Source organism: Chaetomium fimeti, assembly GCF_033439085.1.
Source record: "Chaetomium fimeti strain CBS 168.71 chromosome Unknown B0H64scaffold_7, whole genome shotgun sequence".
NCBI lineage: Eukaryota > Fungi > Ascomycota > Sordariomycetes > Sordariales > Chaetomiaceae > Chaetomium > Chaetomium fimeti.
Genome location: NW_026944335.1, coordinates 1,150,994 through 1,176,156, shown reverse-complemented (window position 1 = coordinate 1,176,156; position 25,163 = coordinate 1,150,994). Strand labels below are relative to the sequence as shown.

Below are 25,163 nucleotides of genomic sequence, written 5' to 3'. Positions count from 1 at the left end.
AAACACCAACCATCACCCCCATCCCCACCGAAACCCAAACCCAAACCCAACCAACACCAACCCGCCCCCCAAACCCAAAACCCAAACCCACCCTCACCACCCTCCCCCCCGAACTCCTCCACCTCATCGCCTCCCACCTCCCCTACCCCACCCTCGCCCTCACCCTCCCCCTAACCTCCCGCGCCCTCCACGCATCCATCAACCCCGACACCCTCGGCCGCCCCCCCACGGAAAAACTCGCCCTCTACCACCACGCCGACCAGCACTACCCGCAGCACGCGAACCGGCTAGTCTGTTTTACGTGTTTCCGCTTCCTGCCGCGGGAGGCGTTTGGGGATTCCCAGCGGTGTGGGGCGAGGGGGAAGGGTGGGAAGGGGGCGGAGAAGCAGATGGGGAGGTTTTGTTTTGAGTGTGGGGTGAGGGAGAGGCGGTATGCGCATCTGAGGGGGGTTGTGAAGGGGGGGGTGAGGTGGTATCCGTGTCATGGGTGTGGGGTGGCGAGGGTGGGGAGTGAGAAGTGTGTGGAGGGGGGGGAGTGTGTGGTGAAGGGGGAGGTGGTGAAAAGGGAGGTGGGGGTGGAAGGGCTGCCGAGGGAGGTGGTGCAGAGGGTGTGTGGGCTGTTGGGGTATGGGGATCTGTTGGCGCTGAAGAGGGTCAGTCGGTTCTTTCGGGGGGTGGTGGATCCGGTTGGGCAGTGTCGCGATGTGTATGGCATGTGGGAGTTTGTGATGGAGCGGGCGAAGCGGCCGCGGCCGCGGTCGTTGATATGGCACCCGCATCCGAGGGCGTGTTTTGGGTGTTTCCGCATCCGCGAGAAGCGCCACTTCTCGGACAAGCAGTACCGCCTGTCGCGCAAGCTCTGCTCCGGGGAGTACTGGCGCCGCCGGTGCTGGGAGTGTCTGAGGCGCTTCTACCACCCGCAGCTGGCCGACGCGGACGCCCGCGCGCGCTTCCACAGACAGGTTCTGTGCGAGACGTGCAACTGTCTACGGTACGTCGACGAGGACTGCCACGGTTGTGAGTTGAAGAGCGAGCAGATCGCCGAGTGGACCAGGTTGAAGCGGCAGAAGGCGGAGGCGAAGAGGAAGGCCGTGTGCATGTGGGACAGCGATTACATTATGCCCTCGTGGTTGAATGAGGAGGATACTGCCACGGAACCTGACCAGGCGGCGGTAACGGAGGCCGGTAAGACGGCGGTGGAAGGGAGGAATTGACTGGCTGCCTGGCTCTCCCTGAACTTGAAAATGAAGGCTCGCCGGTATCAAGAGGACTCAACTTGGCAACACCGGCATTCCGGCTCCCGGGCTTGACGAATCCGGATAGGATGGTGCTATTTCAGGCCCGGGTTTAGCACCGCTTGCTTTGGCTGTGTAGATACAGGGCGGGGGGTGAGACGTTGGTGTTACTCCAGTAAAGGGCAGGCTTACAGCGGTTGCACTTACAGTTCATGGAATTATTTAGTCATTATGAAGAGACGATTTAAGTCGGTTTTAGCAACTCAAGTTTTCGATTTACCCAGGATAATGATCTTATTACGATCCCAATCAGAAAGTACGATGAAGTCCGAATTATATGTAGGAACATGATTGAGATAAGTAATTGTCTCTATCATCTTGATACTAGTATCTAAGACAGCCAATCACGCCCATCACGCCTTTCCCTGGTGATGTACATTCAATTCAGGTACAACTCAAACAAGTGAACATGGCCGGAACCCGCCGGGACCAAGACTGGACCACAAGACCTGCTTATGGTACACACAGAGACCACCCACGATCAGACCGGATCATGGCGCAGGCTGTTCGGACCGCAGCCAAGGTATCCGCACATTATAAAGGGCCTGACACCACAACCATCTCCGGGGCACACGGAAGTTGAGACGCCGACATTCGTCTTACAGTGCCAGCAGTCAAATGCCCTGGGTACCAAATATCTCGAGTTGACGGGGGCTCCACCACCACCCGCCCTTCCGCTTGAAGAAGCTTCTGTCCTCGTACCCTTGGAGGCCGAGGTTTTGGAGTTGGTTCCACTCGTGGACTTCCTCATTGCGGTAGAAGGTGGGGTTGATGGCAAAGTACAAGGTCTTCGAGAGATTGTATAGGGATGTCTCGATAAACCAACCGCCGAGTCAGCTTTCCTCCCTGAGCCGAAGGTTTGGTAGAGAGAATCAGGAGCAGTTATGGAAGTCGCTTACCGGAAATGTGCCCGACGTGTTCACAGAACAATGAGGAATGATAAGAAAGTTAGAAATAATTGTGAGTCTAGTCGAGCCAAAGGTCAAGTCAGCTTTCTTTGGCGGTCCGTGGAGTTTGGTGAACTGGATCGGGAGCCGGTGTGGTGAGAGCTTACTGTAAATGGGCGAGAAGTGTTCGCAGATAAGAAATGAGCAGCGACTGGGAGGTCAAGAATATGGTGAGATGGTTTGGCGGTCCGACAAACCTTTATACTTAATTCCAGCTTCCCGTGCCTTTCTCAAACGACTAACATTTTCCACCACTGCCACTCTCATCAGTGCATTTGGTTTCCGTTTGTCTCAACATCGGCCAGACCTGGCCTTCAGTCAAACTTGGGCATCAAGCTACGCCGCCGAGGTTGGTGAACTGTTTGGGTTAGTTAACAGACCACCATGTGGGGGGTATGAAACTCGGCCGACCCGGGGGCAGAGCCCATCGGCTCAAGTAGCTAGTTACTCGGCTTCCCTAGCAAGCTGGCCCACGCAGGAAGTATATTGATGCCAAGTACACTCCAAGAAGGTCGTTCCGGGCTGCTTCAGGGAGAAGACCTCAAACCAACGACAGGGCCGAGGCCGGAGTAAGGCGTGACCATGTGGCATAGGCGAGCTCTATTTAGAACATGCAGCTCTGCGTTGCCGTTTCAAGGCCGAGGACTTGACTGGTTGGCTCAAGGAGTGATCAGCCGCAAAACGGTGACCCCCATTCAAACCGGTGGTTGTGGTCCAACTGTTGGGAGTTGGTTGGGGCCTCAGCCGCCCAACAGAGGGGCTGGTTAAACCATGTTGGGTACCTGGTAATTAGGTAATTCCCGAAGAAGCCGAAGAAGAATGCGTACCAGGCCAACTCATTAAACAACAGCTGCTATGCGGCTTCAAATACAGAACTTTTGGCGGCAAAGGCGTGAGTCCCCCTCCCTTACATACCTCCCTACTTAGGTAGATGGGCTACCTGGTAATCTTCGCCTGCCAAGGCAGGTGTGTGCGACCCCGCATTGCGTCGGACATGTACATATGTACCGACCTCCTGTGGGTGGTATCTGAAACATGAGCCGAGAGCCGTGCCCCTGCGAGGCTGTGACTCGTGAGGAAGGCTACGGACTCCAGACCCAACTGCGTATGTATCCCGGCACATTCCGAGATCGAGTGTCCTTTGGCGTTCTCAAGTTCCATCATCTTGGCTCTGCCGCTCTTCTCCAAGTCCTATTCAAGATCAACAACAATCACACTTCTGACTCCTCCCTGTCATCCTTGCCTTTCATCATGGTTGTCTCAGGATATCAGGAAAAGGAGGGCGAGTCCCTCACCACGTTCTACAATCTCATCACCACCAAATCGACGCAGCTCAAACACAGCGTCAAACCCTGGCAAAAGACAACCAACGGCGAGTTAGCTTCAAGACTATACGACAAGGAACGGATCCTCAACTCGGCCGCAGCCCTGCAGCTCATCTCCAAACGAACGACCATCCCCGTCCCCCGGCTCATCGGTTTCGGTGAGAACGACGACGGAACGGCATGGATCGAGACGGAGCGCACCCACGGCGGCGTGTGGCTGGACGTCGTTAGGGACCGATGCCGGATGCCGGCCGGGAAAACGCACGTCGACGACGGCAACGAGTGCGACGAGTGCGACCGCATTGCCAGGGCCAACGCCCGTCGATTCGTCGCCGACGAGGTCGTTCCGCAGCTCAACTCGCTCACCTCGGACACCACGGGCTTGGGTGGGGTGGTCATCCCGCCGCTCTGGGTTATGTTTCACGACAAGGCCGCCTGCTGGCCACCTAAGAAGTCTGAATCTGGCCAGTCGGAATATGTGTTTTGCCACGGTAACCTGCATGGGCACAGCATCTTGATGCATGCTGAGACGTTGCATGTTCTGAAGATTGTGGACTGGGACGAGGCTGGATACTTCCCCCCTGAGTTCCAGGTCTGGTCGGTGGATAGGGCGGATTATGAGGCACTGTATGAGAATGATGAGCAGCGCAAGAGGCTCACAGCGCTGATGCTGTAGACGTCGCCTTCCGTAGCAGTGCAAAAGTGTAACGGCTTACAATGGCTCTCGGGTGTCATTCGTTGAAACTAGGTACCTAAGTACTCCTATTACCGTGTCCATCCAAACAACATGACCTACTGCGTTTCCAGGACGTATTCTCCCTGTCATCATACCGGCCGCTCCTTTAGCTCCTTTATGCGTATATTATCTTACACCCCGTAACCGTGGACTCAATCTCCATCGCCCCATGCGCCCCCGCCGTTGGCAGAATCATGCTCCCCGGCTTTGTCAGTTAGATTTGCTTGACTAGACCGAGAGTTCATGGTAGGCGGATGAATACAATATTTGTTCTACGTTTGTATGTACTACATGATAACTCCCTACCATTTGGTTGCTACCTCTAATCTGTAGCTATCTGACTGGTCTTTCACGACTAACCGTACATTTTTCAAGTATAAGGTCCTCACGGAAGTGTATGCTTTTGGGAATGAGAGGGGATAGGGAGCTCAAGACAAATATTGAATTCTATCAAAAATCACGGAGCAGTTCTGGATCACTCTGGATTCACCTGTCCCCCTACGGAGCAAAGAGTATTCTAGATGCACCGGGATGTTGTGGTGTGTTCCATGATGCATTCCTTGTTTTCAGGGTACATACCTCGACAGTCACCCTTGGGCACATTCCCTCCGCCAGGAATTTCCCGAAGGCCCTAACCAGACAATACGCTCCCTAGTATCGGTTGGCAGGGAGCACTCCACTTGGAGACAAACGTTGAGTTAGGTAGTTCACACACATCCAACGAAGAGATTCGCAGTTCGGACTGCCCGTCATTCATGCTCCTCCGCAGCAGGAGCGACGAGTCACGACGGGGCGGAAACGCCACTCACTGCAAGACTGCCCCCAAATCTCGGTGGTCCCGCGCGCGGGGAAATTTTAGGTCCCGACGAAGGACACACTTCGTGGAGACCCTGAGATGGGCCGTTTGGCCGTTGGGCCATGTCTGAGACTTCCTGACTGGCGTGTCTGGGACTTTGCAGGTTGTCGGGGTGGATGCCGTTTCCGGACGAGTTCAAGTGCCGGATTTAAATTACCGGACAGGGATTGCTCAGCCCATCAACGCTAGGAATATGCCAAGACGAGCTAATGCATGGAGGATCGGGGTTGAGGCTGTTGATCATTTGGAGAATTTTGAGATTGACACCATCTATCTCAGCGTGTTGGTGGTGACGGGATGGTGTTGCGAGAAAATGAAGGTTGGGCACCACGATTCTCGCACCCAAAAATTTCATTTGAAAATGTGAGTTGAAAGCACTTTTGATTGAGGCTAGAAAAGGTATCATATGCGCTGAGCAGTTGAAAAATATGACCCAAGAGAGACCAACACCGCCAAAACAAGGCAGGTACCAAGCATCCACCAAGCAACGCATTAACTATCCGCAGTCATCAACCGCAGCCGTCTCTTTGTCCCATTATCATTCCTTAATAGATAGGTTTCCGGTAGTTTACTGCTTGGCGCCGGGGAAGGCCATGCCGCCCTGGGGCTGGTAGCCCTGCTGCTGGACAAGGAGCGGTTCGCGGTGCGCGGCCTCCTTGTCGGCCTGGACGATCTGGCAGCAGCCGCAGCAGCAGGCGGTGGCAATGTCGAAGAGGCAGCTTCCCTCGAGGTTGTGCTTGGTGCGCAGGTCGGCGCGCTGCATGGCCATGGGGACCCAGTGGAGGCCGACGCAGCCGGAGCCGCAGAAGAGCAGGCACTGGGAGATGCTTGTTAGTTGGGGTGTCTCATCAGAGAGAGGGGAGCCAAAGATGGGGCAACCATACAGAAGTGTTGATGGGCTCGTAGCCCTCGAGGTTGGCATTCTTGCGCATGCGGTGGTGGGTGCGGCCGAAGACGACGCACGGGCAGCACCACGCCATCAGGCAGGTGTCGATCGGGGCGAAGCAGCCGAAGAAGGCGTTGTACCACGGCTGGGCGGTCGCCGGCGACTTGGAGTTGACGTACTCGCCGGGGCGGGCCAGCACATCGTTGAGACGGGCAGTCCAGTCGGCGATGTCGTCGTTGTTGACGGGGCCCGCGGCGGCGGGCTGCTGTTGCTGAGGAGCGGCCATTGTGTTGATTGTTGTGGTTGAAAGGTTGGTTTAAGTGGGAGAAGGAATCAAAAGGGTTGGCAAAGGCCGGGTATCAATGTTGACTGCTGGAGATGGAAAGAGAATAAATGAGTGACTTGAAACTGTTGTTTGCTTGATAGCCTTGGATGGATGGGATGGTGAGAGCACGAACAAAGGAGAAGACGGCTGAGGGACGCCATGCTCTTTTATATCGGGGGTTCTCCCCGTCCTTCGCTCGTTCCCCCACACCCCATGTCGTTCTCGCTCTGATTCCTTCCTCGAGCTTGACAGCTTGTGACTGTGTGACATGGTGTTGGCCAACTCGGCCATGACTGGCCACGGCCACGATGGACTGTGGGGCGGTGGAGATGAGAACTGCTGTGCCATCACGCTTGGCGAGCTTATCCGGACAGGGCTGAGACGGCAACGAGCTTGACTCGCTTGACCATGCCCGCAGCTCGCCCTCGCCGGCGGGTCCCAGCGCGCCAGTTCAGCCCTGCGGTCTGCCGAGTGGGGACGCTGCAGAGGGGAGTCGGGGCAAGTCAGGCCGACTCGAACCCCGTCTTACCGGCGCGTGGGATATTTTTGTTTGGTTTTGCTGGGGGTCCTTATTTTGTTGCTGCACGAGCCAGGGGAATCCAGAATTCCAGACTCCCCCACAACGGCTTCACGCGCCTAAAATTTCCAGACACACACAGGTTGTGAAGCGTCTTCCCCTGCAAGCCCCGTCTCGGCCACATGCGAGACCTGGACCACTGCCAGCAGCAAGGGCGCCACTCTTCTTGTCCCCCGGATTGGTGGCTTGCATCGGCTATCCAAGATTAGCATCGCTCATCTTCGAGAAGGTCATGCCGTCTGACCACGCAGAGCCGCTTTGCAACCTTCTTCATGCTTTCGCTCGCATTGCTTTCTCCAACTGTCGCGGCTTGACCGTTTTGGATCATCTCGCCAATCGCCCATATCCGTGGTATCCCCGGTTTATCGTTGGCCATTTGTTGACGATCGGGGAGATCACCTCGTCGATTGTGGAGGCCATGTCGCAACTCGGGTCAACCTCCAAGCTTCAATTTGGGACTTTCCAGAAATAGGTTTCTTGAGAATTTCCGAGATTGGCGACCGTTTTGTTTGAGGTTGGGAACTCTCATCCTGAACATTGAACTCGGATGTCGAGGAAGGGGAACAGCCCTCGGACCTTCGGCGTGAGAGATGTTTTTACCGTCACCGGCGATCTCTTTGATAAACCGGGGCAGAGCCCTCATGATGTCAGAATGTCTTGGGTTTGTAATGGTCGTTGTTCTTTTGGAGTATCCATCGGCATCGGCGAAGACTCTTCCCTGCCTTGAAACACGGCGCTATTTGGCTTTGATGGAACACGACGCTGTTGTGTTCATGCTCAAGAAATTGAACCTTCAGACGAAAGGGTAGCTGGCAAGGAAAGAGCGGGCCTCCAACTCTCCTCCCGGATCCTCCAGTCTGCTAAAATTCAGGTTACCGATGGTGGTGAATTAGCTGCCCGTGGGCGGGACCACCGCGGGTAGTAACCAGACCGTTGAGCTACCGGCCTGGTTTTGGTGGTCGCGGTTGAAGACTTGCGGGAAAGAACGTCAACACAGTCCGCACTGAAGCCTGTCATCCTGCTGCCTGGTTTCCCTCTGCTCGCGACTCAGCTCGCGAACCGCCAACAACCACGCCTTGGATTTATTGGAGCCAATTAATTCGATTCATCTTATTTTGTCAACTCTCAACTTGTGCTTCTCAACAACTCATCCAAACCCCATCCGTGATCTTGACTTTTAGACGGGTGAGATCTCGAGCACTTTTGAACTCTGCTAATTAACCCAAACAAGCAGTTAGCCAGCGACCACTCTCTCCTGGGTCTTCTCCTGTGTCTTCTTGACATCGCCGACGTCCCCCATCTTGATCCAAGAACCCGTCAGCGACATCCAATCGTCTCCCTGATCCTCCTCCGCCACCATCACCGGCACCCACCCCTCGGCCTCCTCGAGCGAGAAGTCGTGAACAAAGTCGTAGTCATCCTCCGAATCCGACCCCGCCTCCGACAAAGCAGCCTCCGAAGCAGCCTCCGAAGCCGCCTCCGAAGCCGCCTCCTCCACCGACCCTTCCTCCTCCGTCACCACCTTCGCACCCATCTTCCCCCACTTCGCCCTCTTCCCACCCGCAGCAACCACCTTGACCACATACCCCCCCTCCCCCTCGCCCCAAGCCCCCATCCCACCAACATCCCCCATCGAAAACCTCACCCCCAACCCCGCCATCATCCCCATCCCCATCCCCATCCCCATACCCGCCCCCACCCCCTCCCCATCCTCCACAGTCTTAACCCCGCGCAACCCACCACCAGCAACCCGCCACCCATCACTCGGCAACCGCACCCCCTCCCCCTTCGCCAGCGCCAGCCCCTCGGCCACGGGGTCGTCCAGCACGCGCACGAAGCCGCTGCCGCGGAAGCGCGGGCGCTTGCGCCAGGCCGCCGTGCTGCCGTCGGCGCGCGCGACACGCTCGAACTGCTGCGCCGAGGGGTCGAACTTCTTTTGCGGGTGGGGGTTGTCGTGCTTGCGGGCGAGGATGGGCGTTTGCGGGAGGGGCGTTGGTGGGGCGTAGTCTTCCTGGTCGGATTCGGAGTCGGAGGCGGGGTCGAGGGGGTAGAGGTAGTCGTCGTCGTCTTCGTTGGTGTTGTTGTTGTTGTCGTAGGTGGTGGGGGTAGGGTGGGAGTGGTGGTGGGTGGCGGCGGGCGCGCACAGCTGGGCGTAGGGCACGTTAGGGATGGTGGTGTGGCCCTTGACGAAGCGCACCGTCTTCTTCTGCTTGGCTGGCTTGTCGCCGTCGCCGTCGCCGCCCTGGTAGGCGCGGTAGCCGTTGGCCAGCGTCACCCGCGTGATGTGCGATGCCGAGAGCCCGGGCGTGCTGGGCTTGGAGCCGGTCGGGAGAGTGTTCGCGAGGGGCATTGTTTGGTGGGGGGTGGTTATGCCGCTCGCGGGTTGACTAGGGGGATTCTTTTTGGTGTTCTTTTCTTTTCTTCTTCCTTTGTGTGGTGGTGCTGTTGTCAAGGTTGGCTGCCGACTATCCCAGACAGTCTATATGTGTAGCAGCCGGATCAGGAGTCGGGATTATATTAAGGTAGAATTAGGAAAACGATTGGTTTTGAATGTGTAAATATAAAAATAGGCGGTTGATGTCTGGAGAGTCGAACTATTTTACACCAAGTTGGGAGACAGACTTTAAACATGCCCTTGTGGAGGTTGAGCTGATGACAACGGCTTTCTGCTCAGTTTCATTTTGCTTGATTATCGGGCCGCTTCCCACGGCCGCGGCCTTCCTGTCGCTGAATCGCCCGTTCTTCATACCCCCAGTTGCGGAGTGGCCGCCTTGGGGCCTTTGGTGGTGGCCTCGGTACGGCGCAGCAGACCGGGTTTTGACCGCTGATCCGAACAATGATCACGCCAATGTGGATTTTTGGACCAGATGACGTTGATTCAGCTGGCGCATCACGATTGATGCCCCAATTGTGCATCCAGAGCCCGGCGGTTTCTGTTCTAGACCCCGGGCTGGCTCCAACGGCCATATGACAGTTACCCGAGGGGTTGCAAAAGAGCATCTGTGGCCAGGAACTTGGTTGTAGGCGCATGGCTACTTATCTACATCGCGGTCAAAGAAGTCGAGTGCTCACAGGGTCGGGCCTTAACTAGTGGGCAAGGTTGTTCACCTTCAGGGGCAAGGTTCGGGTGTCCGGCATCCACGGGCGGCTGTCAACGAGGTGCAGACATAATTGAAGCGAAGCTTCAATGAATTTGCCTCCGGAATATACTGTGTGTATGAAGGAATTGAAAAGAATGATATAAAAAATAAAAACTAGAAAGAAATAGGAAATAAACATAATTTTACGAGCCCCTTTGCGCCGTCCAGGGCGAGTATGAGCTGTGGCGGTAGAGTGTCTGCTCGAACCCGAAGTTGAGGTGGAAGTTTGTGCAACCGAATACCGCGGTTAGTGAGGGTGTGGTGAAGATGAGGGTTTATGAGGAGAGTTAATCGGGTGATTACCTATTCAGGTCTTGCGTTGAGAGTGGGGTTTGAGGGTGGGTGGGTTGGCTTCGTGGTCGGCTTTGCTCGGTTCTTGGAGTTCAGGGTGTGTGATGGGTTCGTGTGAGCCCAGGAACTTTTGTTCGTGTAGTCCCCGTTTAGTTTGAGGAACTGATGGAATGTTTTATTCCCAGATCCTATAGACAAGCTCCTAATCGTGTAACACATCTCTTCCGTGGCGTTAATGATCCTCAAATTTAGTTTATTTCTAATTATTGCGAAGAACGTTGGTCAGATTCTACTCCGGGCTCATGGTTCAAGGAAGTCGAGTAGCCGGGGTTTGTTTATACCAGGGGCATGGTTGATTGGATGCCCAACATCAGCAGCTAACTTATTCACAAACTCCGGATCATTGATTTGGAATAGTAGCATGTAATTATGTGGGATTGAGAAACCATAATATTATCCATATTAACCAGCCCGTTCGCGTTCCCGGAGTGCGGCCCGAGGGGCGGCCGGCTCCGTAACGACTACAAACGGCGCCGACAACGGAGGCCGGAAGGCATCGCCCATTCTCCTTCATCCACACCCCATTCAGTCCCTCAGCTCGCACCAACATCGTCGAGCTTAAAAGAGTCAGCAGGCCCAACACAGAGGGGGCTGTGGGTCATATACAAGGCATGCCACCAGGACCGACCAATCTTCAGATATCACACCGGAACCTCCCACTGGGCAATCAGAAGCGACCTGAAGACCATCCGGATCCGCAGGGCCTTGTTCGCTTGAGAGGGGCCGTGCGCAGCCAACCAATTTTTGGGGGGGGGTTTTTGCCTGAAGGATTCTCTTCCTCTTATTCTGGAGTTAACTACCTACTGTACAGAACCACCCGACAGTCGAGATCGGTTATCCGAAAATCAGACTCTTCTCCTCCCACTTTGGGCTATTCGTTTTGGAACCACCGACTCGTGCCCTCACAGGCGACTATTTTAGCACATTCCGAAGGATGGACTGAACCACATGGACCCGGTGGAGTCTGCAGCTGGGGAAGGCAGAGCCTTGGCAATTCTGTATCGCGATACTCGCCACGGAAAGCCATCGCGAGGAGTGCCGTCGAGACGCTGCGTGTGCGTGCGTCTTTTGTGGTTTTCTTTTTGCCTTAAAAGTTTTTGCAAAACTGGGATGGAGGAACCAGACCATGAACTTTCGCTTTAAGAGCTGTATGTAGGGTTGAAATGGGGGGGTGTGCCTGTCGTGCCACCGGCCCACCGTTCTCGATGCGGTATCAAGCCGCCCCCGCTTGATGCCCAAACGCTACTGAGCCCTCCCCGTCCTCAAACTTCTCCATTTCCAACACCTATAACGCTTATGACTTCAAATCAAATATTTCATCGCGCCCTCCAAACCCGCAAACGCTGCTATCATTCTCCATGACGGGCACAGTTGCTTGAACAAGCCTTTGGAATGAAAATCCTCAGATCCTACCAAACATGTCCGGAGCCGAGGTTATTGGTATCGTCGCGGCCGCTGGGCAATTCATCGAGGTGACTCTCAAGGTCATTCGGCTAGTCCAAGAAGTGCGTAGCAAATCGCGCAACGCCCCGGCCGAGACACAGCAATGGATCCAAGAGATCGAGACACTCAAGGACATCGCCACCGTAGTGCAGCGGACAGCGGCGCTCCAGACGCCTCAGATCGAAGATATTCTACGACGCTGTGACAGCCACAGTCGCAGTCTCTATGCCATTCTTGACGCCATCTCCTGCGAGACGGACGCTAATTTCGGCAAGAAGACGTGGGCGGCTATCAACGGCGTTGCGCAAGAGGGCAAGATTAGGGCCCTCTTCGACGACTTGGAGAGGGAAAAGAGCTCACTCACAGTCTACATCACAGCCGCTCATCTGTCAGTCCCCCCCTCTCATTGCCCACCCCCTAGCGTTGTATCCCCTGGCTGACACCTAGACAGAGAGGCAGCGGAATTGGGCGGGAAGCAGCTCGAAAATATCCAGCACAGCCTCCGAAACATTTCACTATCCCAGAATGCTCCAGGCGGATGCCTGGCCGAGTTGCGTTCCAGCTGTACTGACCCGAGTGACGACAAGCGACGCATCGAGGACAGGAAGGGCGGCTTGTTAAAGGACTCGTACAAATGGATTCTCGACCACTCGGAGTTCCAGCGCTGGCGCGGCGACGACCAATCTCGGCTGCTCTGGATCAAGGGCGATGCAGGCAAAGGCAAGACAATGTTGCTGTGTGGTATCATCGACGAGTTCGAGGCCGCTATCGGCTCTGGTCCTCTTCCTGACGCCGGCCTTATCTCGTACTTCTTCTGTGAAGCTACCGACCCTCGGCTCAGAAGCTCCACAGCAGTGCTGAAGGGCTTGATGTATCTTCTTCTTGACCGGCATGGGCCGCTCACTCACCACCTAGAAGCCAAGCACAAGCGCGCCGGCAAACAGCTCTTCGATGACGCCAACGTCAACACTTTCTCAGCATTGTCCGGCGTCCTTGACAATTTGCTACGTGACCCAGCTCTCCCGCCCACCTACCTGTTAGTCGACGCCTTGGATGAGTGTCGAGACGGGCTATCGGAGCTGCTGAGATTTATCAGGAAGACGGCCTCGACGGCAACGTCACAGGTCCGATGGGTACTCACCAGCCGGAACTGGCACGATATTCAACAAGAGCTTTCTTTTGAAGACTCCCGCACGACACTGAGCCTCGAGCTCAACGCAGACCATGTATCCCGAGCCATTAACGTCTACATCCACCACAAAGTCTCGCAGCTTGAGCTGATACGGCACAACCAAGACCTGCAACGCCAAATCGGAAAGGAACTGCAGAAGAAGGCGGAGGGAACTTTCCTCTGGGTAGCTCTCGTATTTCAGCAACTCTTGACGTGCAAGCTACCCTCGGAGCTTCTCCCACTGCTGGAAACAATGCCCCCCGGATTGGAGCCGCTCTACGGCCGGATGATGGACGAAATCGGCAAAAACCGGGATGCCGCAACCTGTCGGCGCATTCTCTCGACCGCTACGCTCACCAGACGTCCGCTCCATCTTCTGGAGCTGCGAACCCTAGCCGCCGTGGATGAGACGGACGACATGGAGAGGGCTGTGAATCAATGCGCTTCGTTTCTCACTATCCGACAAGACAACGTTTATCTTATCCACCAGTCGGCCAAGGATTATCTGATCGAGCATGCACCCAAAGCAGTGTTCCCAGATGGTGAAGCTGGCGCCCATCGAGCCATCCTGTTACGGTCGCTACAGGTGATGCCCACCTCGCTGCATCGAGACATGTACGACCTACGCCAACCCGGCTCGCTGATTGCCGAGGTGGTACGCCCGGATCCTGATCCACTCAACCGTATACGCTACGCCTGTGTCTATTGGATCGACCACTTTCTCCGTTCGTGTTCGTGGGAGCTCGACGGAGAAGGCGTTTTGCGGTTTCTGAGTACCCATTTGCTTCATTGGCTTGAGAGCATAAGCCTTTTAGGCGTGCTTTCAGATGGGATATTATCGATTAGAAGGCTCTTACGCGAAGTCCAGGTATGCTGCGGAAGTCTTACGCACTCTTTCCTCTTACTAAAAAGTTATTACAGGCGGTTGGCCCAAGCCCCCGAGGAAGAGCGGGACTCTCATTTAGGAATATCTTCGGTGTGTCCGTGGTCCAAACATCCGAGGTATGTACATCTAATGCCTTGACTCTATCTCTTACACCTACTAATATACGCAAAAGCCGATTGCTACCATGGACCGTCTCGCAGAATTCCTCGCCGATGCTCTGAAATTTGTCCTCGCTCATGGGCTGGTGATAGAACAAACGCCGTTGCAGACGTACTCTGGGGCCCTTGTGTTCTCTCCCGTGAACAGTCTCATACGGAAACAATTCTGGAACCAGAGGCTCCCAGCTCTTCAGAGCATTTGGGGTACCGAGGAAAATTGGGACCCATGTTTACAAATACTGCAGGTGAACAATAATACCTCCATCGTATCAATAGCCTTCTCGCCGGATGGAAAAACCCTTGCATCGGGCTCAAACGACTCGACTATACAGCTGTGGGATGGGGTAACAGGAAGGGAAAGGCAGACCCTTCAAGGCCATACTCATAGAGTTCAGTCTATAGCCTTCTCGCCAGATGGAAAAACCCTCGCATCGGGCTCAGATGACCGGACTATACGGCTGTGGGATGCGGTAACAGGAAGGGAAAGGCAGACCCTTAAAGGCCATACTCGTGGGGTTCAGTCTATAGCCTTCTCGCCAGATGGAAAAACCCTCGCATCGGGCTCAGACGACCGGACTATACGGCTGTGGGATGGGGTAACAGGAAGGGAAAGGCAGACCCTTGAAGGCCATAATGATTGGGTTCGGTCTATAGCCTTCTCGCCAGATGGAAAAACCCTCGCATCAGGCTCAGACGACTCGACTATACAGCTGTGGGATGGGGTAACAGGAAGGGAAAGGCAGACCCTTAAAGGCCATACTCGTGCGGTTCGGTCTATAGCCTTCTCGCCTGATGGAAAAACCCTCGTATCGGGCTCAGACGACTTTACTATACGGCTGTGGGATGGGGTAACAGGAAGGGAAAGGCAGACCCTTAAAGGCCATACTTATGGGGCTTGGTCTCTAGCCTTCTCGCCAGATGGAAAAACCCTTGTATCGGGCTTACTCGACTCAACTATACAGCTGTGGGATGGGGTAACAGGAAGGGAAAGGCAGACCCTTGGAGGCCATACTCATATGGTTTTGTCTATGGCCTTCTCGCCAGATGGAAAAACCCTCGCATCGGGCTCAGACGACTCGACTATACGGCTGTGGGATATAGAGGTAACAACTAGTAAACGGGTAGCTAAAGGTCATAGCTCTCGCGTTACGTCGATGGCTTTCTTGCCAGGAGGGGGAACACTGCTATCGACTGCGACGGATGGGACAGTCTGGAAATGGAATGTGGTTACCGGGAAAGCAAGGCGAGCATGGAGAACGGTTAGTTGGTTTCTTATAAATCTTTGCGTTTGCCGACTCATGACTTTTCTAGACTCTTGGGAGCAGCCCGGGCGCCAATGCTGTCGCCTCCAGCTTCAATCTCGACCAGTATTCGCCCGCCAGTCCGATCCGTGTTCAGCGAGAGTGGGTTATTCTAAAAGGGCAGGAAGTGCTCTGGCTTCCGATGCAATACCGACCTAACTGCTGGAGGAGGGATGGGAATCAGCTCGCGCTCGGGAATGAATCTGGTGGTGTGACGTTGTTGACCTTTTCTCCTTCATAAACACTCAATAGGCGTCGTGTTGATGCTAGGGTTCTGATGCTTCTTATCCATGTCAAAATATTCCGAGTGGCCCGAAGCCCTGTATGTTGCTCTGGTTTGCACCTAGCAGGTTAGTTCCTACCAACATATACCCAAAGCAAGCAGCAAGTGTGGAGGCGTATCGTAAAGCCCTACTAGCAACAACCACAACCTAAGAGGAGCGCCCACTACCCTCTACTAGCGGCTACTCGATGCCACCTCTTCCTCAACTCCACACTCAGCCTTCCGGCGCTTGGTTTCTGGCATGGCAGATAACGACCTGGTGTCACAGTGGCAGCGCGCGGGTCGCTAAGTTACCCTCGTCTAGTACCTAGGTACACGATGCCGCGGTCAGATGACTGCCAGGCATTGCTCGGGACGCCCGGAGACTATTGGGGTTTGCGTCCAGCTCTATTCCCCGATTCCCGTCCCTTGTGCCAAGCTTTTGCCTCAAGAGGCACAGGACGCGTGACGTGGTTCCGCAGTTGTAGTCATCCGCCAAAGCCCGCCGACATCAAGAGGGAACAGCCCACTGTAATTTTGGGCTTCCTGTCCCGACAACGCGCATCCGTACTTGTAGGCGTTCTATGTACTTCCACCCCAGGAGACCACCAACGAGGCCTTTCAGGTTCGAGCCGGGTCCACTCCCCGACCGGCGATCGCGGGGCCGGTGCGAGCAGGTACCGCAACTCCTCAGACCGCACGCCCCTCGAGGGGGATGCTCATCATGCCAAATCTTGTCCAGCATCGCCTAGTCTTTGGCGGGTACGATAGAGACTGACGATGAACAGCGGCGAGTCGGGGCAGTCGTTTGAGGGGGATGGGAAACGGGCTGGACATATGGGATTACGGAGTTTGTGGCTGGGTGACAAAGCCCCGCGACGCTGGGCATCGCCATTGGTCGTAGCAGCTCTCTGCATAGTGTCCGAAGCCTATGCACTTGTTGCACTGGACCTGACCTTGAGTTTCATGAGGACTGACGGCAGGCTTATCAAGAGGCGCAGGGGGGCGGGGGTTGCTTGCGAAGTTGCGGGAGGGTGATGACGATCCGGTAAGGCTCCAGCCCCGGTGGCAGTTCTGATCTCCGTCGGCAGGTAGGGAGTCCAACGGGCCGGGGCCGTCATGGGCCTGCAGTTGAGTCGGGATGTTGGGGACGAAGTACGCGACGCCCCCGTCGACATCGACGCTGACTGCTGCAGCGGCGCATGCATCCGGCAGCTGAAGATTCGTGATGCGTACAGCCACTCCGACGGAGCGGATGCGCTCGTCTATTTCGTCTCGTTTCCTCTCGTCCTTCCCGCTACTCTCCTACTCCTCTTATCCCTGATCCAAGATAAGTAGGCTCGCGTGTCGTGCTGGCTCTACTAGTCCTTCGACCGTACCGCCTGACCGACCTGCAAGACCCCAGCCCCTTCTCAACGCCTGCCTGGTGGCGGACCGGGCCAACAACGCTCTCTTACAGGCCCTGAGCAGGGCGAATGTCGGTCGGAAGATATCGGCCGCCTGAGCCGGTTGGAACGTACCGGGGTAGAACAAACTCATTCACCGGCAGTTTCTCACCAAGCAAATGTATGACGAGGGTTTCCCAGGCCTAGGGAATGGCGCTATCAAGTCCGTGACGGAGGCAGGGGTGCTGCGTTCGGGGCCTACGGAAGACGCTTAGCGGCTGCAAGATGCGTTGCTGGACGACGGCCCCGGGGTTGGCGCGATTCGTCGCAGGTGGTCGCAGTTTGGCAAGTTTTAACGTTACCTAGGTACTCACACAGCCCCAACCCCAACACACACCCTATCATATGTACACATTCACGGGGTAACCTTAACGCCTCTGCCCCGGCGCATCCTGCGGCCGGCTACCAAACACCCCGCCCTCCTACCGCACCCGCACCCTCACCACCTCCCACCGCTGCCCCCCGCAGGCGCTATAATAATCAAAGGGCAGTTACCGGGGCTTGCTCTGCGCCCCGCTCATAAGTAACTGTAGCGCTGGTAGGTTCAGGCTCCCGCGCGTGCGTGTACAGACTGCTGTTGCTGTCACTGTCAGGTGGGGGTTGGTGATGAGATGGGGAGGGGGATCGGGTGGATGGGAATCGGGATGGGGATCGGGATGGGGATCGGGTGGATGGGAATCGGGATGGGGATCGGGATGGGGATCGGGATGGGGATCGTGATGGGGGGGCTGGAAGTGGAGTTGCCTCGTTGCCCGGGGGTGTGGGATGGGCTGCGCCCACTGCCCCTCTGGCGGCTGCGGACTCAGGCGGGAGTTCGGTAAACCGGACGAGGGGGGTCTGCTTCAGCTCCGCCGCTGTTGGGCGCTCGTCTGCGACCTCGCTCATCATGCGGGCGAGGGCGAGGGGAATGGTGGTATTCTGGGCGAATTCGACGACCCGATGTGCCCAGATGTCGTTGTCAGACTCGGTGCTTGCAACAATGCTGTTGCTATCCGTAGAGCCAACACACCCATAAACGGCGAGCTTTCTCTTCCAGGCCGCGTCGGACATGTCCGCCTCGGCGCTGCACCAAAAACCCCAGAATTGACAGAGGGTAACGCCCAGGGCCCAGACATCAGACGCTGTGGTATGGGAACGAGTCGCCTTGATCTCGGGTGCGTTGTAAAAAGCAGTCCCGCCGCCCAGCGCCGCCTTCTGGACCGCGGCAGCGGGCATGGAGAGGCCGAAGTCGCCGAGGAAGAAATCCACGTCGCCACTTTCCTTACGATGGTCGTACATGATGTTCCTGGGCTTGATGTCTCGGTGGACCACCCCCTTTGTGTGGAGATAGTCGAGTGCAGAAGACATCTGGGTGACCAATCTGTCCCAATTGTGTGGAAGTCTCGGCCTCTCCGGCTGGTTGCAAGTGTGCCGGATCAGGCTTCCTAGGTTGCCCCTATAGAATCTAAAGAACAATTGGTAACTCCCTCCCATCCGAAAATCCTGATATGATTCGAAATGGACAATATGTTCCTAATGGGTGGTGCCAGTTAGCAAGTCGCCCTAAACCGTAGTATTGTGCGGGCCTTTCCTCACATGATGGAGGGTTTTCAGCACTTCGACTTCTCTGACGAAGGATTGTTTCCATTGGTCGTCACCCGTGCCGCTCTTGACTTCCTTGACTGCCCAGAGCTCACCCGAGCTAAGCTCGACGGACTTGGACACCCTGCCGAAGCTACCCGAGCCTATCACGCCGTATTTGTGAATGGGTATCAGACGGCCGGAGAGCGAGGGTCCGCCGGAAGGCGTGTAGCGGCTTCTGAGCTCGCGGGAATGGTTCGGGGGAGGCACGGGGGTGTCCTCATCCGGGCCGGTGAGAGTCATTCCGTGCGCCTGTCGGGCCAGAGCCTGACCAGCAAGCTCCCCCTGGATCTCAGAGTCGTCTAGGTCTGCATGTCCTTGATACACACGCTCCCATTGGAGTTTGAAGCAGGTGCTCGTGCCGAAGATGATATAGACCCCTCTCGAGGTTCGTGGAATGACCCGCTGCCGCGGGTTAATGCCACGAAGGCGGTACAGCGACGCCTCATAGACATTTGCATTCTCAACTTCGATGTCTGTCAGACGCGGCGACAAGTCGCGGAGGATAAGCTCGCCGGATGGGGCAAGGAAGAAGAAAAAGTGATGGTTGCGGTAGTTTCCGGCGTTGCGGATGCGCTTCGCGGTGTTGGTAGTGACGGCATGCCTCGACTCGGGGGTAGGGTCACCCGATGGCAGCTGGATATCGTTGGTGGAATTGCGGCCGAATGACAAGAGACGTCCCTGGACCTTAGAAGGACGGTCGGCGTAGCAGGCGAGAACTGGCGCCCCAAGACGCCGCGTAACATGGTCGGGATTCAGGCTCACGATGCGTTTGGCCTCTTCGTCCTGCGGAATAAGGGTGAAAAGCAGGCTACGGAAAGGTCTAGGAGGAGGAGGGGGAGGGTCCCGTGGAGGCATGGTGAAAGAGCGGTAGACTGAAGACACTGGGGGAAAGAGAAGAGGGAAAGAAAAAGCGGAAGGAGGAATGAAAATTGAATTCGGTGAGTGTCCCAGACAGGGGCAGTACAGAAGAAGTCGAAGATCTGGTTGTCTGTGGAGTATTAATAACGAGAGAGCCAGTAATAAATCTCATGATAGGATTCATCTTCATCTTTCGCCCCGAGACCTTTGGGCCCCGAAGTGTCCGACTTTAAGCGCGCGGGAGGTCGTGATGCCAAGCCTGCAAGAATCGGAGAGCGTGCCGTGGGCGCTTACGAGGGGAGGGGGAGACGCCTGGCCCGCATTCATGCTCAACATCGCATGATCTGCTCTCACGTTTATTAACGACATTAATATCCTTTGGTACGCCTCGCCATTGATTTCCAAAACATTTCATCGCTATTTTGTGCCATTTTTCTTCAAATCTTTTTGTAGCAACGACATGCCCAACACATCATCAGAAACGAAGGGCGGCGGGTCCGCTCTATTAACTCGCCGCAATCTCAAGGTCTTCACTATCTACCTATCAAAAAAAGAAAGACAGCCCGCCGAAGAGGGCGATCAACTCCTTCGGCATTGTCTGACTTCCACTCATACTGTGAGACCATGACCTCCGATTCTCGCCCGTCAAGTCAAAGGCTCCAGCTCGGGAGGCCTAGGCCTAGGTACTGTCGCCGAGGTGGCTGCCGACTACGCAGCGTGGGCGAAGCGCAATGAGGAGAAACTTCCCATGATCCGACCCGCCCGTCCTCCATCTGCTTTCCTTTATTCGCCTGAGCCAAGTCCCCAGCGCATTCCATTGACGGCAAGGACGAGCATGGCTCCACCGGAGAGATCAATAGTCCACACCGGGCTTCGCAAAGACATCTGTGCTGGTTATTTGAAATCGAGGGAGCAAGAGGCTAGTACGACGCATTCGAGGGCAGGCCGGTCCACCTGCTTGGATTGTTTGGGGGTGTGTCTTCATTAAATCGGGCATCTCGCCTCGAATGTGAAGGAGGCGAGTCGCTGGCATGGTGCCTCCATAGGTAGTAAATGAGATGTAAGTCAATCGCCTGTTGACTTTGGACGTGAATGCCGAAGCTCTCCAAAGGGAAAGTGCAGAGGGAGATGGTCTTTATGATGAGACAAACGTTGAAAAATGGATTGGATACCTATCGTTGATATTTAAATGGAGTGAATAATTAAACCAACTCTTGGTTACTTCATATGAATAAAAGGGTATCATGGGATCCGACTATTTCTACCAAGTTACATGTACAATTCTCATATTAAGCTTAACAGTAGCAGTGAAGTCATCGGAGGCGAAGCGGCACGGCCCGATGGAGAACCAAGCACTTCAGCCCCGACTCCACAACTCCGCACATTCACCCCGACTACGGAGCTCCCAAGCGCGTTTTAGACCTCAGCATAAACTCAAACTAGCATCAGCCAAAACACCATACCGACTCTGACGATCGTCCTAAAGCAAAGTAAACAAAATGGCCGGCTCCTCTCTCTGGCTGCTGCCTCCCGAATCCCGTACGTCACCCCATCCCCATTCCCCCTTTTCCCTCGCCCCCTCTCAACTCCCGCCCATCACAACCCCCCCTAACCCCCTCCTCTCACCAACCCAGCCCACCCCAACCCATCACACACATACTCCCACCATCCCACCCCTCTCCCACCCAAAACAAACAACCAAAATACTAACAAAAAAAAAGACCCCCTCCACGCCCTCCTCAAAACCCTCATCACCGCCACCCTCCCCGCCCGCTTCCCCCGCGAGGCCGCCTCCGCCCCGCGCGTCGTCCCCCACTTCTTCCCCGCCCACCTCACCCTCACCAGCGGCATCGACCCGGCCACGACGTACGGCGACGATCCGCAGGGCTGGCTGGATCGGATTGACTTTTCCGCCGCTTCTTCTTCTTCTGGGGGTGATTCTGGGGTTTCTGGGGAGGAGGGGGGTTCTGCTGCGGGGGGTGTGAAGGTTAGGTTCGAGAGGGTGGAGGGGCAGGATGTGTTTTATAGGCGGTGCTTTATCCGGGTCGCGTTTGAGGGGGTGAGGGCGCTGGCGGGGATTGCGAGGGCGGTGGGGGTCGCGGGCGAGGCGGTTGAGGTGGATGCGGAGGGGGCGGTCAAGTTTGGGGCGGAGACGGAGAAGTGGTGAGTTTACTTTCTTAGGTTGCGATCTTGTGTTCTGCATGTGCTTTTGTTGTTGGGGTGGCATGGCGTGTTTCGAAGGGAGGGGAGGACGTCAGCTTGGTTGACGTGGAACGGTGAGCAGTGCTGACGTTGGTACAGGCTGAGCTCTTGGAGAGAGGAGTTTGGACCGCACGTTAGCCTGGTCTAGTAAGTGTGATTCTCGCCCCTTCAGAGAAATAGGGACTAACACAGTGTCAGCGGGAACGAGGCCATCATGGATGGCGCCCTGAGAGAGATCACAATACTAGTGATGCAGGCCGGAGTCAAGCTGTCAGAGGAATCGCTGGCCGGCGGAGAAGAGAAGGCCAGTTGGGATGGATGGGATGGCGGCGTGGTGTGGCTGGTACCAACAGACAAGCCCGTCTCGGAGTGGGGAAAGCCCATCGCGACGAGGGTCCTCTAGGGGTATTGGTTTGACATTCAGATCAGGTGCTCTGATGGTCTACAACTGAGTTTATTCAGTAGCCGCCTCTATTAAATTTACTCCTCAACTCTCACATTAAGCACTTTACCCCCTTGATTCAGCCGCATGTACTCCAGCTTCTGGGCCAGCTCGCCCTCGGCTCCCCGCCAGGTCCTTCCCTTGAGATGCCTCATGCAAAGCCGCTTCCCCTCGTCCGGGTAGTACAGCCAGCAGGCCCATTTCCTCCATTGGCCGTCCTTCATTTCTGTCCTCGCACGGTGGCCGATGGTATCCTCGATGAAGGCGCCCCGGGGCAGCGCAGCGCGGTCCGGGAACAGCTGGGCGAGATAGTGTTCCGTCTCGGCGACGTGAGGCTTGTCGTGCCAGAAGAAGAGAGGGGTGAGCGGAACCTTGGCCGTGCTTCCATCGTCTGACTTGACGGTAAAGTTCTGCTTGTGCAGGTTGGTCAGGGCGCGCAGGGCCGGGAACTGCATGACATGGTCGGACTTGGCATACTCGAGCATCCGAACCGAAGGAAAGCAGACGTATTTGATTGGCACCTTGGCGATCTCGACATCACCCAAGCCATCAGCGCCGGGTTGTAAATGCTGCTTCATAGTGGCGAGGAGCGGGCGCAGGGGAATGTCCGACACCAAGGCCCAATCGTGCTGCTGGATCCAGACATAGGGTGTTCTCGTCAGCCTGAGGGCTGAGCGCACGGCGAGCCCAAAACCGAGGCGCTGGAGGGGCTCGACGAAGATGATACGCTCATCCTCAGTCTTGGTGATTGCGAGCGGCACCGCGTTCGTCTGTTGTGCGTAGGCGGTGGAGCCGTACTCGGCCTCGTCATAGTCTTCCACCAGGTCCTGTAAGCGGTGGCTCTCCCTGCCGGGCGCGTATTCCTCGAGGATGAGCCGCTTCGCGTTATCCCTGTACTCGGAATAGTTTGCAGCGCCCTCTGTCGTGACATGGCCTTTCTTGAGCCGTGCAGTCGAGCTGATGTGGTCGTACGTGTCGAGCACCAGGATGACTTTACACCGGGTCAAGTCGGGACAGAATTCACGGAATGAAGCGAGAATCTGGGAGATCAAGTCTGTCGAGGGCGCCGAAGGGGTTGGCGACGTGGTGATGATGAGGGTCAGCAAGTCGGCAACAGCATCCTCGGGGCACTTGTCGGCCGCTGCCGGAGGGCGCGGGGTCCCAAATCTCTCAACTTCATCCGAGGTCATGTCGCCGGTGACGCCAAGGGCAGGTCTCGCCGCTACGGCTCAGACCCCGAGCAGACCAACCGGTTCAAAGGCCGGAGATCAGTCGCGGGAGGATGAAACGGCGGCCATCGATGCTGCGTCTTAACTTAGTTGGAGGATGAAAAGATGAGAATTGGGAACTTGCTTCGTTTCATTTCAGGCCCATACCGTGTGAGATCTACAGGGGTGTACTGTAAGTCCGCTATATTATCTGCCTAACGCACGGTGTAGCGCACTGTACATTGTGACTGCTGGCATGCGAAGGGGAGCAGTTTCCCGCCCAACTTCCCAAGTTCCCAACTTGCATCATCCCATAAACAAAAACTGTTTGTTTCCAAGACTTTCCCGTCAGTATTCCGCTAGATTCCTATCGACCTCCGTGGCCAATCGGTAACTTGGGCGTTTCCGATGCCTCTTTGATCCGTTGGGTGGCCCTAAACTTCAAATTTTAGAATCGAATTCAAAACGGAAGTCCACTTTCCATCAACCTCCGCCATCTCCAGGGCATACCGTTGTCTCTCCAGATCTGATACTCCCTCCATCCCGCCACCCACATCCACAGCCCCCACATGACTACCGCCGCCGTAACATACGCAATTTTAAGCTGGTTCGAAGCTCCAGCAATCCACAGCCCCAACGCGCCATTCACGATGCCGAGCGTGATGAACACACGGCCGTTGATCAGGTGCACGTAGGACCAAAGCTGTCGACGCCTGAGGATCTTGAAGCGTTCGTGGTGGAGGAGCCCGAACGCTGGCTGGAGAGCCAGACACGCCATGACGACGATACCGATGATGAAGTGGTAGTTGGGGTTCGAATCACCCATCTAATAGCAAAGTCAGCAAACACACACACACACACACGTCCCCGTCAGCAACCAGCCATCCAGGACCGAAGAAGACGGGGAAAGTACAGAGAATTAAAACACAAAACCCTTACCAAGTCCCTACCAGTGCCCACCTGCACCTGCTTCACCAGATGAATACCCAACGCGACAGCCGCGACCAGCATAGCGAGGGCGACGAGCTGGGCCAGGGAATGGAGCCACAGTCCCGCGCGGCCGGGGACGAGGCGCGCGAGGATGGCGCCGCTCGGGAACAGGGCGACCATGGCGATGGCCGCGATGATGCCGTGCATGGCCCGCACCCGCGTGACCTCGTTGATGTCAAAACCGCCGCTGCCGCCGACGTTGCCGGGCCTCGAGCCAGGGTTTCCAACGGGCCCGTAGCCGGAGCCGGGTGCGCCGTTGCCGTTGGTGTTCGGGCCGTAGTATCCCCCGAACCGCTGTGCGTGGACCACGGCCACCAACACTGTTGTCGGGTGTTTTGTCAGTTGATCCTGACGCATACTAGACATCGACGATTAAAAAGGTGTGGAATTGTGTGCTTACGCAGGAGGACCAATGCCATCAGTGTTCGTGTTGTTCTGTCCATTGTTCCAACCGTGGAATAGGTGCAATAAATGAAGATGGTTCCTCGGTGTACGAGTGATGGGAGAAACGGAAGAAACCCTAGAAGCTGGGACAAGAGCTGCGGAGAGACGCTCGACCTTATATTCCTGCGATCAGAGCGCACGTCTCGTGCGTCTTCGACCGATGCCGAGGCGTCTGGCCGGCCATGACGTGCTGTCCGTTCGCCACCTGGCACATGATATATGCAACGGCTACTTCGACCGGCCTGCACACCGAGAGAATAACGGCTATTGGTCATTATGATAGTGGCCGAGG

The 25,163-nt window shown here is 56.0% G+C and overlaps 9 protein-coding genes across 9 annotated transcripts; 5 read left to right on the top strand and 4 right to left on the bottom strand.

The window, feature by feature from the left end:
* Positions 1-657: 657 nt before the first annotated feature.
* B0H64DRAFT_406629 (uncharacterized protein) lies at positions 658-1,516 on the top strand. The gene has a single exon (XM_062804516.1). It carries the CDS (start codon positions 714-716, stop codon positions 1,212-1,214), a length of 501 nt encoding a protein of 166 aa, XP_062655938.1. The 5' UTR covers positions 658-713; the 3' UTR covers positions 1,215-1,516.
* A 1,765-nt stretch (positions 1,517-3,281) lies between these two features.
* B0H64DRAFT_406623 (uncharacterized protein) lies at positions 3,282-4,350 on the top strand. Its single transcript, XM_062804515.1, has one exon. The coding sequence runs from the start codon at positions 3,350-3,352 to the stop codon at positions 4,241-4,243; it is 894 nt and encodes a 297-aa protein (XP_062655937.1). The 5' UTR covers positions 3,282-3,349; the 3' UTR covers positions 4,244-4,350.
* Positions 4,351-5,727: 1,377 nt separating this feature from the next.
* Positions 5,728-6,331, bottom strand: B0H64DRAFT_419703 (PLAC8 family-domain-containing protein; the record flags this gene model as incomplete). Its single annotated transcript, XM_062805405.1, has 2 exons — positions 5,728-5,976; positions 6,044-6,331. The coding sequence occupies 2 exons, from the start codon at positions 6,329-6,331 to the stop codon at positions 5,728-5,730; spliced, it is 537 nt and encodes a 178-aa protein (XP_062655936.1).
* A 1,468-nt stretch (positions 6,332-7,799) lies between these two features.
* Positions 7,800-8,575, bottom strand: B0H64DRAFT_406619 (uncharacterized protein). Its single transcript, XM_062804514.1, has one exon. The coding sequence runs from the start codon at positions 8,560-8,562 to the stop codon at positions 8,182-8,184; it is 381 nt and encodes a 126-aa protein (XP_062655935.1). The 5' UTR covers positions 8,563-8,575; the 3' UTR covers positions 7,800-8,181.
* Positions 8,576-11,701: 3,126 nt separating this feature from the next.
* Positions 11,702-15,556, top strand: B0H64DRAFT_365317 (uncharacterized protein; the record flags this gene model as incomplete). The annotated part of the gene is made up of 4 exons (XM_062801873.1): positions 11,702-12,269; positions 12,333-13,920; positions 13,974-14,054; positions 14,111-15,556. The coding sequence occupies exons 1-4, from the start codon at positions 11,857-11,859 to the stop codon at positions 15,554-15,556; spliced, it is 3,528 nt and encodes a 1,175-aa protein (XP_062655934.1). The 5' UTR covers positions 11,702-11,856.
* A 1,222-nt stretch (positions 15,557-16,778) lies between these two features.
* On the top strand, positions 16,779-17,163 carry B0H64DRAFT_376952 (uncharacterized protein; the record flags this gene model as incomplete). Its single annotated transcript, XM_062802503.1, has 2 exons — positions 16,779-16,993; positions 17,025-17,163. The coding sequence occupies 2 exons, from the start codon at positions 16,779-16,781 to the stop codon at positions 17,161-17,163; spliced, it is 354 nt and encodes a 117-aa protein (XP_062655933.1).
* A 421-nt stretch (positions 17,164-17,584) lies between these two features.
* On the bottom strand, positions 17,585-19,838 carry B0H64DRAFT_365316 (kinase-like domain-containing protein; the record flags this gene model as incomplete). The annotated part of the gene is made up of 2 exons (XM_062801872.1): positions 18,680-19,838; positions 17,585-18,616 (listed from the first exon to the last, which is right to left on the bottom strand). Exons 1-2 carry the CDS (start codon positions 19,580-19,582, stop codon positions 17,585-17,587), a joined length of 1,935 nt encoding a protein of 644 aa, XP_062655932.1. The 5' UTR covers positions 19,583-19,838.
* A 1,089-nt stretch (positions 19,839-20,927) lies between these two features.
* On the top strand, positions 20,928-22,291 carry B0H64DRAFT_477560 (2',3'-cyclic-nucleotide 3'-phosphodiesterase). The gene is made up of 4 exons (XM_062808209.1): positions 20,928-21,124; positions 21,307-21,748; positions 21,887-21,934; positions 21,986-22,291. The coding sequence occupies exons 1-4, from the start codon at positions 21,085-21,087 to the stop codon at positions 22,188-22,190; spliced, it is 735 nt and encodes a 244-aa protein (XP_062655931.1). The 5' UTR covers positions 20,928-21,084; the 3' UTR covers positions 22,191-22,291.
* Positions 22,268-25,105, bottom strand: B0H64DRAFT_477559 (uncharacterized protein; the record flags this gene model as incomplete). The annotated part of the gene is made up of 4 exons (XM_062808208.1): positions 24,828-25,105; positions 24,377-24,747; positions 23,948-24,263; positions 22,268-23,451 (listed from the first exon to the last, which is right to left on the bottom strand). Exons 1-4 carry the CDS (start codon positions 24,868-24,870, stop codon positions 22,268-22,270), a joined length of 1,914 nt encoding a protein of 637 aa, XP_062655930.1. The 5' UTR covers positions 24,871-25,105.
* Positions 25,106-25,163: the final 58 nt, after the last annotated feature.

Excerpts from the sequence above, each read along its gene's own strand:
- B0H64DRAFT_477560 (XM_062808209.1), top strand. The coding sequence starts at position 21,085 with ATGGCCGGCTCCTCTCTCTGGCTGCTGCCTCCCGAATCCC. Across the intron at positions 21,125-21,306 it reads GCTGCTGCCTCCCGAATCCC|ACCCCCTCCACGCCCTCCTC; the intron begins GTACGTCACCCC and ends ACAAAAAAAAAG. Across the intron at positions 21,749-21,886 it reads GGGGCGGAGACGGAGAAGTG|GCTGAGCTCTTGGAGAGAGG; the intron begins GTGAGTTTACTT and ends ACGTTGGTACAG.
- B0H64DRAFT_406623 (XM_062804515.1), top strand. The coding sequence starts at position 3,350 with ATGTATCCCGGCACATTCCGAGATCGAGTGTCCTTTGGCGTTCTCAAG.
- B0H64DRAFT_406619 (XM_062804514.1), bottom strand. The coding sequence starts at position 8,562 with ATGGGGGCTTGGGGCGAGGGGGAGGGGGGGTATGTGGTCAAGGTGGTT.
- B0H64DRAFT_406629 (XM_062804516.1), top strand. The coding sequence starts at position 714 with ATGTGGGAGTTTGTGATGGAGCGGGCGAAGCGGCCGCGGCCGCGGTCG.